At 37.7% G+C, this 16,601-nt stretch overlaps 1 protein-coding gene and 1 non-coding gene across 9 annotated transcripts in view; both read right to left on the bottom strand.

The window, feature by feature from the left end:
- The window catches only part of RELCH (RAB11 binding and LisH domain, coiled-coil and HEAT repeat containing), a 119,759-nt gene that overhangs the window by 90,672 nt on the left and 12,486 nt on the right, over positions 1-16,601 (bottom strand). For all 8 annotated transcript variants that reach the window (XR_005985463.1, XM_041739670.1, XM_041739666.1 and 5 more), the window contains exon 2: positions 368-457. Coding sequence is in view for 7 of the 8 variants with exons in the window: in XM_041739670.1 (XP_041595604.1) it covers positions 368-457 (90 nt within the window). In the remaining variant the exon portion in view is untranslated. The remainder of the gene's footprint in view (positions 1-367; positions 458-16,601) is intronic.
- LOC121482190 lies at positions 14,918-15,020 on the bottom strand. Its single transcript, XR_005985546.1, has one exon. It is a non-coding gene; the product is annotated as a U6 spliceosomal RNA (small nuclear RNA).

Here is a 16,601-nt window from a genome sequence, read left to right as displayed (position 1 = left end):
AGATCAAAGAATGAGGAAGAAAAGGTCCAATTAACTTTGCAATAAACCACAGCTACCTTAAACCTGCTTTATACCAGTTAGAACTATATGGTTGTAAACTGTTGGTCACAAGCAAAACTCAACAAATTTTAGGTGTATATTACCAAAACCCACAGCACAATTGGAAGAGCAAGTTAAGGGTTCAGATGTTCCTTACAGCCAACAAATTAGTAACATAATTTTGTGTAATAACTACATAATTATATTCACATACCAAATTGTAGAAGGAAGAGAATTCCTCAAGTCATTTTTTAATTTCTTAAAAATTCAAAAATTAAAAATTCAAAAATTCAAAAGATTCCAAATCTGTCTTCACAATGTGACTCACCTGCCACTCTCTCATCTGTTTCCCTGTTACCATCATCTGAGTATCTTGCAAAGTCTAAAGAATCGAGAGTACTGATGCTCCCAGCTCGATCTGTAATAAGAAAAATAAAAGAAACTTATTTTTATTTAATTGTTAAGATAAAACATTGGAAATTATTTACCTATGATTATTTTTCATTTAAAAAGCTATGATTCTAAATTCTACTAAAACAATAAACCAAGACAAAAATGTTCATGCCAATTAAGCTACTTCAAAACAACTCCAGTTTTCCTGCCCAAATCTCTGGCTAACTCTTGAACAATGCACACACGGGGTAGACTGCAACCAGTCTAGCTAAAGACAAAAAATTCCAAAAAAAAACAAACCAAAAAACAAATGTAAAATGACATTTAAGCTACTATCTGAGTTTGGAGGCTGAATTCAAGAAAATAATTTCTTAGGAAAAAACATAACACTGTTTGAAAAAACAGAAAGAACCCTATCTCCACAACATAACACACTTGATTTGTGTTATCTCCAAAACTACTGGATACACAAGAACCAATAAAATGTGACACAGTCTCAAGACTAAACACAATCAATAGGGACGAACTTGAAGATAATCCAGACGTTGGTATTAGTAGACCAAGATTTTAAAATCATTACTAACTATGCTTAGTACACCAAGATTTCAAAATAACTACTAAAACTATGCTCGGTGAAATAAAGGAATATGTGCACACAATGAAAGAAAGGAGGGAATCTTAGAAAAATTGAGACTATAAAAAAATGCCAATGGAAATTCTAAAAACAAAATTATCTGAAATTTAAAACTCTTTAAACAGTTTAATAACAAAATGGAAATAACTGAAAAGGAGTCAGTGGCCTTCAAGACAGAGTAACAGAAATTATCCAAACGCAAGCACAGAGAGAAAAAAAGATTGAAAAAAAAATTAGCAGAGCCTCAGGGACTCATGAGACAATAGCCAAAGATCCGACATATGTGAAACTGGAGTCAACAATAAATAAAACAAGAAATGGGGCAGACACAAACTCAATGAGCTCAAAGAACACCAATGACAATAAGGAGAACAGAAACTTAGGCACAACATAATCAAATTGCTAAAAGCCAAAAATAAAAAAAAAATTAAAAGTAGCCAGAGAAAAATAATACTTTTACATATAGAGAAAGAGTAATTTGAATGACTGCTGATTTCTCATAAAAACTCCAGGAAACCAAAGGCATCCAGATTGGAAAGAAAGAAGTAAAACTGGAGAGAGGGGCAAGATGGCGGAGGAGTAGGGTCTCCAGGTCACCTGTCCTCAGCAAATTACCTAGAAAACCATCCAATCATCCTGAAAACCTACGAATTCGGCCTGAGATTTAAAGAGAGACCAGCTGGAACGCTACAGTGAGAAGAGTTCGCGCTTCTATCAAGGTAGGAAGACGGGAAAAAAGAAATAAAGGAACAAAAGGCCTCCAAGGGGGAGGGGCCCCGCGAGGAGCCGGGCTGAGGCCGGGGCGAGTGTCCCCAGGACAGGAGAGCCCCGTCCCGGAGGAGCAGGAGCTGCACCAACCTTCCCCGCAGAAAGGGGCTCCCCGGGAATTGGAGCAGGATCCCCAGAAAGGCGGGGACGCCCTCGGGCTCCCTGGGACAGTAACAGAGGAACTGCGCCCCGGGAGATGCGCCGAGCTCCCTAAGGGCTGCAGCGCTCGGCGGGGCCCGGAGCAGCTCGGAGGGGCTCGGGCGGCGGCTCCGCGGAGGGGGCTGCGGGGCTCCGGGAACAGCTCGGCGGCGGCGGCTCGGGCGGAGGAAGAAGCTCCGCGCGGAGGGGGCTGCGCGGCTCCGGGAACAGCTCGGAGGGGCTCGGGCGGCGGCTCCGCGGAGGGGGCTGCACCGCCGGGAGCGCGAATCCAACAGCGCAGGCCCCGGAGCACAGGGCGCCGGGACACAGCCCAGGATCCGGCCTCCCCCGGGACAGGCAGAGGCCGGGAGGGCCCAGGACAGCAAGGACGCTCCTGCCTGGAACTGAGCAGATCAGCGGCCCCGCCCCGGAGCCCCCAGGCCCTGCAGAAGGAGAGCCCCGGAGCTACTGCGGGGGCTGGATCCAGGGTCCCAGAGCTGCCCCCGCCACTGTGGCTTCCTCCCGGGGCCTCACGGGGTCAACAACCCCCACCGAGCCCTGCACCAGGCAGGGGCAGAGCAGCTCCCCCAAGTGCCAACACCTGAGAATCAGCACAGCAGGCCCCTCCCCCAGAAGACCAGCGAGACGGACCAGTTCCAAGGGAAGTCAAGGGACTTAAACTACACAGAATCGGAAGATACTCCCCGTGGTTTTTTTTTTGTTTTTTGTTTTTTTGTTTTTGTTTTTGTTTTTTTTTGTTTTGTTTTGTGCTTTTTTTTCTCTCTTTCTTCTTGATTTCTGATTGCTTCCCCCACCCCCCCCCTTTTTTCTTTTTTCTCCTTTCTTTCTTTTTCTTTCTTTTTCTTCTCTTTTCCCCTATTTTTTTCTTCTTTCTCTTTTTTCTTTTTCTCTTTTCTTTCCTTCTCTCTCTTTTTCTCCTTTTCCCAATACAACTTGTTTTTGGCCACTCTGCACTGAGCAAAATGACTAGAAGGAAAACCCCTCAAAAAAAGGAATCAGAAACAGCCCACTCTCCCACAGAGTTACAAAATATGGATTACAATTCAATGTCAGAAAGCCAATTCAGAAGCACTATTTTACAGCTACTGGTGGCTCTAGAAAAAACCATAAAGGACTCAAGAGACTTCATGACTGCAGAATTTAGATCTAATCAGGCAGAAATTAAAAATCAATTAAATGAGATGCAATCCAAGCTAGAAGTCCTAACGACGAGGCTTGACGAGGTGGAAGAACGAGTGAGTGACATAGAAGACAAGTTGATGGCAAAGAGGGAAACTGAGGAAAAAAGAGACAGGCAATTAAAAGACCATGAGGATAGATTAAGGGAAATAAATGATAGCCTGAGGAAGAAAAACCTACGTTTAATTGGGGTTCCCGAGGGCGCGGAAAGGGAAAGAGGGCCAGAATATGTATTTGAACAAATCCTAGCTGAAAACTTTCCGAATCTGGGAAGGGAAACAGGCATTCAGATCCAGGAAATAGAGAGATCCCCCCCTAAAATCAACAAAAACCGTTCAACACCTCGACATTTAATAGTGAAGCTTGCAAATTCCAAAGATAAGGAGAAGATCCTTAAAGCAGCAAGAGAAAAAAAGTCCCTGACTTTTATGGGGAGGAATATTAGGGTAACAGCAGACCTCTCCACAGAGACCTGGCAGGCCAGAAAGGGCTGGCAGGATATATTCAGGGTCCTAAATGAAAAGAACATGCAACCAAGAATACTTTACCCCGCAAGGCTTTCATTCAAAATGGAAGGAGAGATAAAGAGCTTCCAAGACAGGCAGGAACTGAAAGAATATGTAACCTCCAAACCAGCTCTGCAAGAAATTTTAAGGGGGACTCTTAAAATTCCCCTTTAAGAAGAAGTTCAGTGGAACAATCCACAAAAACAAGGACTGAATAGATATGATGACACTAAACTCATATCTATCAATAGTAACTCTGAATGTGAACGGGCTTAATGACCCCATCAAAAGGCGCAGGGTTTCAGACTGGATAAAAAAGCAGGACCCATCTATTTGCTGTCTACAAGAGACTCATTTTAGACAGAAGGACACCTACAACCTGAAAATAAAAGGTTGGAGAACCATTTACCATTCAAATGGTCCTCAAAAGAAAGCAGGGGTTGCCATCCTTATATCAGATAAATTAAAATTTACCCCGAAGACTATAGTGAGAGATGAAGAGGGACACTATCTCATACTCAAAGGATCTATCCAACAAGAGGACTTAACAATCCTCAATATATATGCCCCGAATGTGGCAGCTGCCAAATATTTAAACCAATTAATAACCAAACTCAAGAAATACCTTGATAATAATACACTTATACTTGGTGACTTCAATCTAGCTCTTTCTACCCTGGATAGGTCTTCTAAGCACAATATCTCCAAAGAAACGAGAGCTTTAAATGATACACTGGACCAGATGGATTTCACAGATATCTACAGAACTTTACATCCAAACTCAACTGAATACACATTCTTCTCAAGTGCACATGGAACTTTCTCCAGAATAGACCACATACTGGGTCACAAATCGGGTCTGAACCGATACCAAAAGATCGGGATAGTCCCCTGTATATTCTCAGACCATAATGCCTTGAAATTAGAACTTAATCACAACAAGAAATATGGAAGGACCACAAACACGTGGAGGTTAAGGACCATCCTGCTAAAAGATGAAAAGGTCAACCAGGAAATTAAGGAAGAATTAAAAAGATTCATGGAAACTAATGAAAATGAAGATACAACCGTTCAAAATCTTTGGGATGCAGCAAAAGCAGTCCTGAGGGGGAAATACATCGCAATACAAGCATACATTCAAAAACTGGAAAGATCTCAAATTCAAAAGCTCACCTTACACATAAAGGAACTAGAGAAAAAGCAACAAATAGACCCCACCCCCAGCAGAAGAAGAGAGTTAATTAAAATTCGAGCAGAACTCAATGATATCGAGACCAAAAGAACTGTGGAACAGATCAACAGAACCAGGAGTTGGTTCTTTGAAAGAATTAATAAGATAGATAAACCATTAGCCAACCTTATTAAAAAGAAGAGAGAGAAGACTCAAATTAATAAAATCATGAATGAGAAAGGGGACATCACTACCAACACCAAGGAAATACAAACGATTTTAAAAACATATTATGAACAGCTGTATGCCAATAAATTAGGAAATCTAGAAGAAATGGACGCATTCCTGGAAAGCCACAAACTACCAAAACTGGAGCAGGAAGAAATAGAAAACCTGAACAGGCCAATAACCAGGGAGGAAATTGAAGCAGTCATCAAAAACCTCCCAAGACACAAGAGTCCAGGGCCAGATGGCTTCCCAGGGGAATTCTATCAAACGTTTAAAGAAGAAATCATACCTATTCTACTAAAGCTGTTTGGAAAGATAGAAAGAGATGGAGTACTTCCAAATTCGTTCTATGAGGCCAGCATCACCTTAATTCCGAAACCAGACAAAGACCCCACCAAAAAGGAGAATTACAGACCAATATCCCTGATGAACATGGATGCAAAAATTCTCAACAAGATACTAGCCAATAGGATCCAACAACACATTAAGAAAATTATTCACCATGACCAAGTAGGATTTATCCCTGGGACACAAGGCTGGTTCAACACTCGTAAAACCATCAATGTGATTCATCATATCAGCAAGAGAAAAACCAAGAACCATATGATACTCTCATTAGATGCAGAGAAAGCATTTGACAAAATACAGCATCCATTCCTGATCAAAACCCTTCAGAGTGTTGGGATAGAGGGAACTTTCCTCGACATCTTAAAAGCCATCTACGAAAAGCCCACAGCAAATATCATTCTCAATGGGGAAGCACTGGGAGCCTTTCCCCTAAGATCAGGAACAAGACAGGGATGTCCACTCTCACCACTGCTGTTCAACATAGTTCTGGAAGTCCTCGCCTCAGCAATCAGACAACAAAAAGACATTAAAGGCATTCAAATTGGCAAAGAAGAAGTCAAACTCTCCCTCTTCGCCGATGACATGATACTCTACATAGAAAACCCAAAAGCCTCCACCCCCAGATTGCTAGAACTCATACAGCAATTTGGTAGCGTGGCAGGATACAAAATCAATGCCCAGAAATCAATGGCATTTCTATACACTAACAATGAGACTGAAGAAAGAGAAATTAAGGAGTCAATCCCATTTACAATTGCACCCAAAAGCATAAGATACCTAGGAATAAACCTAACCAAAGAGGTAAAAGATCTATACCCTAAAAACTATAGAACACTTCTGAAAGAAATTGAGGAAGACACAAAGAGATGGAAAAATATTCCATGCTCATGGATTGGCAGAATTAATATTGTAAAAATGTCAATGTTACCCAGGGCAATTTATACGTTTAATGCAATCCCTATCAAAATACCATGGACTTTCTTCAGAGAGTTAGAACAAATTATTTTAGATTTGTGTGGAATCAGAAAAGGCCCCGAATAGCCAGGGGAATTTTAAAAAAGAAAACCTTAGCTGGGGGCATCACAATGCCAGATTTCAGGTTGTATTACAAAGCTGTGGTCATCAAGACAGTGTGGTACTGGCACAAAAACAGACACATAGATCAATGGAACAGAATAGAGAACCCAGAAGTGGACCCTGAAATGTACGGCCATCTAATATTCGATAAAGGAGGAAAGACTATCCATTGGAAGAAAGACAGTCTCTTCAATAAATGGTGCTGGGAAAATTGGACATCCACATGCAGAAGAATGAAACTGGACCACTCTCTTTCACCATACACAAAGATAAACTCAAAATGGATGAGAGATCTAAATGTGAGACAAGATTCCATCAAAATCCTAGAGGAGAACACAGGCAACACCCTTTTTGAACTTGGCCACAGCAACTTCTTGCAAGATACATCCACGAAGGCAAAAGAAACAAAAGCAAAAATGAACTATTGGGACTTCATCAAGATAAGAAGCTTTTGCACAGCAAAGGATACAGTCAACAAAACTAAAAGACAACCTACAGAATGGGAGAAGATATTTGCAAATGACATATCAGATAAAGGGCTAGTTTCCAAAATCTATAAAGAACTTATTAAACTCAACACCAAAGAAACAAACAATCCAATCATGAAATGGGCAAAAGACATGAAGAGAAATCTCACAGAGGAAGACATGGACATGGCCAACATGCACATGAGAAAATGCTCTGCATCACTTGCCATCAGGGAAATACAAATCAAAACCACAATGAGATACCACCTCACACCAGTGAGAATGGGGAAAATTAACAAGGCAGGAAACAACAAATGTTGGAGAGGATGCGGAGAAAAGGGAACCCTCTTACACTGTTGGTGGGAATGTGAACTGGTGCAGCCACTCTGGAAAACTGTGTGGAGGTTCCTCAAAGAGTTAAAAATAGACCTGCCCTACGACCCAGCAATTGCACTGTTGGGGATTTACCCCAAAGATTCAGATGCAATGAAACGTCGGGACACCTGCACCCCGATGTTTCTATCAGCAATGGCCACAATAGCCAAACTGTGGAAGGAGCCTCGGTGTCCATCGAAAGATGAATGGATAAAGAAGATGTGGTCTATGTATACAATGGAATATTACTCAGCAATTAGAAACGACAAATACCCACCATTTGCTTCAACGTGGATGGAACTGGAGGGTATTATGCTGAGTGAAATAAGTCAATCGGAGAAGGACAAACAGTGTATGTTCTCATTCATTTGGGGAATATGAATAATAGTGAAAGGGAATATAAAGGAAGGGAAAAGAAATGTTGGGAAATATCAGGAAGGGAGACAGAACATAAAGACTCCTAACTCTGGGAAACGAACTAGGGGTGGTGGAAGGGGAGGAGGGCGGGTGTTGGAGGGGAATGGGTGACGGGCACTGAGGTGGACACTTGACGGGATGAGCACTGGGTGTTTTTCTGTATGTTGGTAAATTAAACACCAATAAAAGTTAAAAAAAAAAAAAAAAAAAAGAAAGAAGTAAAACTATTTCTATTTTAAATATAAAAAAAAACTAAGAAATCCACTAAAAGATCATTAGACCTAAATTTACCAAAGTTGCAGAACACAAGATCAACACACAAAATTTAAATTTTTATATACTAGCAATGAACAATCCTAAGGCAAATTAAAAAAAAAAAATTTCGTCAGTCTTATATGATACCAGTGCTCATTACATCACGTGCCCTCCTTAATGCCCATCACTCAGTTACCCCATTCCCCCTCCAGCGACCCTCAGTCTCCTGATTAAGAGTCTCTTATGGTTGGTTTCTGTCTGATTTCGTCTTGTTTTATTTGTTTCCTCTCTTCCCCTATGATCCTCTGCTTTGTTTCTTAAATTCCACATGAGTGAGTTCATGTGATAATTATCTTTATTTGATTGACTTATTTTAAGTTTATTTATTTAAGTAATCCAACATCCAACATGGGGCTTAAACTTAACAACCCCAAGATCAAGAGCCGCATGCTCTTCTGACTGAGCCAGCTAGGTTCCCCCAAACCAAACTAATCTTGAAAAAGAATAAGGAGAGAGGAATCATACTTCTTGATTTTAGACTTATAGAATTTTTCAACAGATGGTATTGGAATAAACAGATATCAAAAAATTAAAAATAAAAAAATAAAAATAAAATAAAATAAAATAAAATAAAAACAGATATCCACATGTCAAAGAAGGCAAGTGGACGATTATTCATTAAGCAAAAACTAATTAAAAATGGATCACAGACCTAAATATAACCGTGAAAACTATAAAACTTTCAGTAGGAGGGATGCCTGGGTGGCTCAGCAGTTTAGCACTTGCCTTTGGCCCAGGGAGTGATCCTGGAGTCCCTGGATGGATCCCCACATCAGGCTCCCTGCATGGAGCCTGCTTCTCCCTCTATGTCTCTGCCTCTCTCTCTCTCTCTCTCTCTCTCATCTCTCATGAATAAATAAATTAAATATTTAAAAATAAATAAATAAAACTTTTAGTAGAAAATATGGAAGCAATTCTTTGTGTCCTTGGCTTAGGCCATGACTTCGTAGGTGCAACACAAAAGCATTAGCAATGTGGTAGGTAAAAAAAGAAGATCCTGGCTTCTCTATGAATCTGTTATTTTACATATAGATGGAATTAAGATTGCTAATCAGTTGATCTTAAAGCGATTATCCTGGATTATTCAGGTTGGACCAGTGTAATAGCAAAGGTCCTTAAAAGTGGAAATGGGTCATAAGCCAAGGAATACAGGCAACTTCTAGAAGCTATTTAAAGGCTTCCTAGAAACTCCAGAAAAAACACAGACCTGCCAATACCCTAATTTCAGCCCATTTCGCCTATCACAACAGCCATTTTGGATTTCTGAACTACAGAACTGTGAGATTAATAAATAATAAAAATAATAAGAGAAGAGACAAATCAAAAACACTCTTTCAATACAGACAACAAACAGATGGTTACCAGAGGGGAGGAGGGTGGTGAGATGCATGAAATAGTTAAAAGGGATTAAGATTATATTTATTTCGTTGAACAGTAATATATGGAACTCTTGACTCACTATATAATACACCTGAAACTAATATAACACTGTATGTTAGCTACACTGGAATTAGAAAAAAAAAAAGTCACCATATAGAAAGTGAAAACACAATCTACAGAATGTGAGAAAATATTTACAAATCAAGCATCTGATAAAGAACTTATATCTACAAAATATAAAACACTATAATTTATTTATTTTTAATTTTTATTTATTTATGATAGTCACACAGAGAAAGAGAGAGAGGGGCAGAGACATAGGCAGAGGGAGAAGCAGGCTCCATGCATCGGGAGCCCAACGTGGGATTCGATCCTGGGTCTCCAGGATCGCGCTCTGGGCCAAAGGCAGGTGCTAAACCGCTGCGCCACCCAGGGTTCCCAAAACACTATAATTTAATCAAAAAGGAACACAACTTCAAAATGGGCAAAGATTTAAACAGATATTTTCCTAAAGAAGATACATGAGAGGCTAATAAGTATACTGAAGGATGCTCAACATCATTAGTCATTAGGGAAATGAAAACCAAACTACAATGAGTTACCACTTCAAACCCACTAGATGGCTATAATCAAAAACACAGATACTAACAAGTGTTTCAGAAGATGTAAAGAATGCATACACTGCTGGTTGGAATTTAAAATGGCTTGACTTCTTGGTAAAAGTTTGGCAGTTCCTCAACAAGTTAAATATAGAATTCCCATGTAATATGTACTTAGGCATATACCCAAGAAACTGGAAACCTATATTCACATAAAAACTTGTTCATGAACGTTCACTAAAACATTATTCACAATGGCAACAAAATACAAACGAATCAAATGTCCACCAGCTGATGAATGAATAAAATGGGATATAACCATACAATAGAGTATTATTTCACACATGCTACAACATATATAAGCCCTGAAAACACACTAAGTGAAAGAAGCCAGACACAAAAGGCCATTTATTGTATGATTTCACTTATGTGAAATATCTAGAATAGACAAATCCATAAAACATAAAATAGATCAATGGTTTGCCAGGGGCTGGTGACAGAGAAGAATGACTCCTAATGGGTATAGGATATCTTTTGGGGGTGATGAAAGTGTTCTGAAATACAGAATAATGATGATTGCACAATTTTGTAAATACACTAAAACTACTGAATTGTACACTTTAAAATGGTGAATTTTTGGTATATGAATTATACCTTACTTTAACAGAAAGACAAATCCAAGTGTTGGTCAAGATACAGAGAAATTGAACCCTCATATACTGCTGGTGGGAATGTAAAATGCAGTTCTTCAGAAGGTTAAACACTGGAGTTACCATATGACCCAAGCAATTCCTCTTTCATTTAAAACAAATGAAAACGTATGTCCACACAAAATCTTGTACATGATTGTTTATAGCAGCATTATACACAACAGCAAAAAAAGTGGAAACCACAAAATGCTTATAAACTGATCAATAGAGAAATAAAATGTAGCATATATATTCATATGGTTGAATGCTATTCTCAAAAAAAAAAAAAGGACTGAAATACTGATATATGCTAGAACACGATGAAACTTGAACATAGGCTAAGTGAAAGAAGCCAGTCACAAAAGAACCATATACTACATGTAAGAAATGTACAAAATAGGTGAATCTAGAGAGGCAGAAAGTAAATTAAGTAATTTCCTAGGGTTGAAGGGTAAGGGTGAATAGGATGTGTGATAATGGGTGAGAAATTTCTTTTTGGGGTAATGAATATGATCTAAAATTAGATTAGGTGATAGTTGCACAACTCTAAACATGCTAAAAACAATTGAATCATATGCTCTAAATGGGGAAATTTTAAGATACTTAAGTTCTGTCTAAATAAAACAACTAATTTAAAAAGCTACAACAGCTTTGGAGTGCAATGAGAAAAAATGCAATTCAAATTCTGTATTCAAAAATATCCTTCCAAAATGAAGACAAGATAAACTTAATCAGTTCCCTCAATATTTTTCACAAAGGTCCTTATGCCTCAAGATGCTAAGAAAAGTTTTTTAAAAAGAAAAAATAAAGGCTCACACACACGTGTTGTGTGCGTGCAATATCTCAGGTTTTATAGTGTACATCAGTATATCAAAGATCCATAAAAGTCCTGAGGTAAAGCAAAATAAGATAGCATTTTCCAAAATCATTTGTCCATCACATTCCTTTTTTGAATAATACCTATTTATTATCGCAAGGAAATAATGTTACTCAGAATACATTCTGAAAAATGTTAAGTTGCTTTATCTATTTTCTGTAATTTAAAAATATTCATTTGTTAAAGGAGATAATGTGTTAGAACAGGGTTTGACCAGCTAAGGCCTGACCCAAATGTGATAATGTGTTAGAACAGGGTTTGACCAGCTAAGGCCTGACCCAAACACCCCTGAGGGCTGTTTTTATATGATTCCCCAAGCTAGGGGTGCTTTTAATGGTTTTAAAGGGTGTTATTTATTCATTCACCAAACATTAACAGAGCACCTAATCTGTGCCAGGCACTATTGTAGATTCTGGATACATAGCAGTGAAAAAACAGATAAAGATACAGTCTGCCAAAAGATACTATGCAGAAAAGCAAAACAGGAGAAATGGAAAATTAATTTATACAAAACATCTCAACTCTTACTAGATCTCTGTAATGTAGTTGTTTTCTTGTTATTTTTTTTTTTTAAACAAAAATGTCTTGTCTCTTGGATCCCACTTCACTATCAGCGACTCCCAGATTCAATGAGGCTGTGGAAGGCTTCAATCAGAAAATATGTTAAACTGAGCACTAAACAATAAATGTCTACCAAGTCAACTAATGAGGAAAGAACAAACAAGTATATGGAATTTTCAAAGTGCTCGACTAGTTTGGTGTAAGTAGTAAGGTTTCAATGTACAGAAGCTACAAGGGGTCAGGCAGGCTACGAGGTAAGGGACCAGCAAGAACATTCTTAGAACACTGTGTTTCTATTAAATCAAACATTTAATTTCCTCACAATTATACCTGATAAACAGTAATTTGCTATTAAGTTTTAAGACAGCATAAACAAAAATGACAAAAAAACACAAATATTATAGTATCCCTTATCATTGCATAATTTCTTTTAAGCATAAGCCAACAAATATCAAATAACAATAGTAACCACAGAAGTATCAAAAGTACATATAGGGGCACCTAGCTGGCTCAGTTGGTAGCGTATTCCCCTTTAATCCTGGGGTCTTGAGTTTGAGCCCCACACTAGGCGGAGAGATTAGTTAAAAAAAGAAAAAAAATCACATTAAAAATGGGCTGAACTCAGGAACACTACTCGGAAATAAATAAAAAAAAACAACACTACTGATATATACAACAACGTGAGTGAATCATGATGCTGAATGAAAGAAGCCTTACACACGAGTACATACTGTATAAGTTCATTTAAGTGGTGTTTTAGAACAGGCAATAGTAGTAATTTATAGCAGAAAAAATCATAATAGTAGTTCTTAGAGTGGGGGGCTAACTGGGAAGGAGCATGAGGGAACTTTCAGGGGAGAAAGTAATGTTCTATACCTTGACAAGATTCAAAACTCACCAAATGGTACACTTAAAACTTACATATCTTATTGTCTTTAAGTTTTACCTCAAAAGAAAAATAAAAGAATTCTAAATATTGAGCTCTTGTTAATGACACGCATACCAAAGTATTTAGAAGAAAGTATATCGATATCTGCAGCTTAATGAAATGCATAAAAAATAGGATGGATTTTTGGATAAACAAGAGGGTTGGAGAAATACCTAGATACAAGATAAAGCAAGTACAGTAGAACGTGAATTTTGTAACCTAGGTGGGGGTATATGAGTAGTAAAATTCAACTTTTAAGTTTTGAAATTTTTAAAATGTGGGGGAAAAATAAAACTTCTTAAACACTGATAGGATCCACTGACTCCTAGATTTTAATAATTACAGTTGTAATACTCGAAGATAGCTACTATTATTGTCTTAAATGACAAAAATTTTTTTTTGTTTTCCCTCTACTCTTTGAAGTTGAGGCTTATATAGTGAGAATTTGCCATATCATTAAGGCTACTGCTATATATTGCTTAAACTGCTTCCCAAAGTAAGTATACATAGCAATCTAAGTTCCATCAGCAGTATATAATGCCAATGTTTGGTATTATTTTTATTTATTTTTTTATTTTTTTAAAGATTTTATTTATTTATTCATGAGAGAACAGAGAGAAAGAGGCAGAGACACAGGCAAAGGGAGAAGCAGGCTCCATGCAGAGAGCCCAATGCGGGACTCCATCCTGGGACTCTGGGATCACGCCCTGGGCCAAAGGCGGCACTAAACCGCTGAGCTACCCAGGCTGCCCTGTTTGGTATGATTTTTAAATCTCACCAATTTAACATATTATAAAACTGTATCTTGCTTAATTATGCATCTCTGATCCCTGGTGAACTTGAACACTCTGAAAAATATATCAGCCATCTACCTTTTTTAAAGTGTGTGCGTGAGTCTTCTATTCACATTCTTTGACCATGTAGCTAATATCTAGATTTTCCTGATGCGTGAGTTTATCTGGCCATTACTTCCCCTAACCAGAAACTCAGCTTGAGTACTACATTCTCTACTCTTAGTCACATGTCTTAGCTCCTCATTCTGCTGTCTCCAACATATGTATTAAAACATGTACACTCAAAAGAATCTACTATTATCAACCAATATTCTGGTATTGTGACATCAGTTATCACTTAGTCCTGATTTTCACTGAATGTTAAGGATGATGTTGGTTGTTGATTTCAGATAAATATTTTTTATTATGTTAAGTATTCATCTATTATTAGTTTTCTAAGTTTTTCTCTTTCTCTTCATAATACATTTAATCATACATATAGGCCTAGATTAGAGCTGTTTAATTAGCCACCATACATTATTCCTCCATTATACTGTTGTTATTTCTCTGAAAGTTTCAAAGAACTCATCTATACAATGGGAGAGTACTTGAGGAAAGCAAACACAGTTTAATTTTCAAGTTGGTATTATTATGGCCATTGAAAAATATTTCCCAACATTTTTTTAAAGATTTTGTTTGTTTATTCATGAGAGACACAGAGAAAAAGAGAGAGAGAGAGAGAGAGAGAGAGAGGCAGAGACACAGGCAGAGGGAGAAAAGCAGGCTCCATGCAGGGAGCCCGACGTGGGGCTCAATCCTGGGTCTCCAGGATCACACCTTGGGCAGCCAAACCGCTGAGCCACCCGGGCTGCCGTTTCTAAAATTTTTTTTAGTCCAAGCCAACAACTTCATATTTTCCAAGAAAAAAGATCTAACTCCTTTCTAAATAATAACTATGTCACAAAAGTAAAAATCTCCTAATTCATTAAAATTTGTTCTACCATGTCAGATAAAAAAAAAAAAAAACAAAAACCAAAAACAAACCAACCCTACTTTACGTGTCATCCTTGTGCAGGGGCCATGCTAATCTTCTCTGTATCATTCCAATTTTAGAATATGTACTGCCAAAGCAAGTGCAAAAAAAAAAAAAAACAAAAAAAACCCTACACTAATGAAAACAGTAATTTCAATTTTGACTGAACTAACCCTGTATTTTGTAAATATAATGTACTTGGATTTTCAGACTAAAGAAATACAATGTACTTTGGATTTTCAGAGCAATAACAGGTAATACTATAGCCAAGAGAAATATACTTCTTCAAATTCAGCCACAATTCTTTTCCAGGGTAAGTACCTTTCCAAATACTCTAAAACAGAGTCTGAAAAATGTAACTTCTTTTATTTAGAAAGAATCTACCATATTCTAGTATGAAGTATACCACAAAGCATTTCTTCAAATTCTAGGATTGTGTAACTTCTTAATAATTCACTTTTATAACACAAGAAACTGAATAGCCCGGAAGTTTCATCATAGCTGGCAAACTGGTAAAACCTGTATGTGGATTTTAAATTAAATCCAAGAACTAAATCCATTATACGCAGTATGACTTTAAAGCAGGCAGATTAATTTTATAAATTACATATGAAAGCCTCTCTTATATTTACATTTAATATTTTAGCACTGATGATAGGATGTACTTTTATAATAGTTAAAAAAATTAGTTTCAGATTACTGAAAAGGCATTTTTATGGAAATTATATAGTACTTTAAAATCTAAACGTAAGTAAATAGCTGCTGACTGGTAAAGAGTACTATTAATTCAATTAAACATTTATTGATCAGGACGCCTGGGTGGTTCAGCAGTTGAGCATCTGCCCTTGGCTCAGGGCATGATCCTGGAGTCCCAGGATCGAGTCCTGCATTGGGCTCCCTGCATGGAGCCTGCTTCTCCCTCTGCCTGTGTCTCTGCCTCTCTCCCTCTCTCACCAATAAATAAATAAAATCTTTAAAAAACAACTACAACATTTATTTTTTATAATATTTTATTTATTTAATTCATGAGAGAGACAGAGAGAGAGAGAGAAAGGCAGAGACACAGGCAGAGGGAGAAGCAGGCTCTATGCAGGGAGCCTGATGTGGGACTCGATCCTGGGACTCCAGGATCAAGCTCTGGGCTGAAGGCAGCACTAAGCCACTGAGCCATCGGGCTGCCCTACAACAACATTTATTGATCAACTACTGTGTACCAGGTTACTGACATGAAGGTACATGAAGGTATTAAAGGATAATTTTTTAAAGGATATGGATATAAAAGCCCATGCAGGTGTGTTGTACATGCTTATTAAATGTTTCTGTAAACATACACAATAAGTTATTAATTGACTCAGATGAGTAGATTTAATATTTTCACTATATAGTTTTCTCTGTATTATTTGAGTTTTATTTGTATTTGGCATTTTACCTTCAAAGACTTTAAATACTTTCTATAATGAGTATTTAATAATTAAAAAGTCATGAAAGTATCTAATTCATAATGAAAGGACAGCAAGTAAAGTATTACTAAACAATTAGCTTTATATTTCAATTCTTCTTTACTAAACCATGCCTAAGTAAATCTAAGTCATAGTACATAACAAAGAAATATTATAGAAATTCAATAAATAGAAAGATAATGAACTTCCCTTAAAAGTAATTATATTTAAACCTGAGATCATGTA

The sequence above is a fragment of the Vulpes lagopus genome, chromosome 24 (assembly GCF_018345385.1).
Source record: "Vulpes lagopus strain Blue_001 chromosome 24, ASM1834538v1, whole genome shotgun sequence".
In the NCBI taxonomy this organism is placed as follows: domain Eukaryota; kingdom Metazoa; phylum Chordata; class Mammalia; order Carnivora; family Canidae; genus Vulpes; species Vulpes lagopus.
This window is presented reverse-complemented; position numbering and strand designations above follow the sequence as displayed.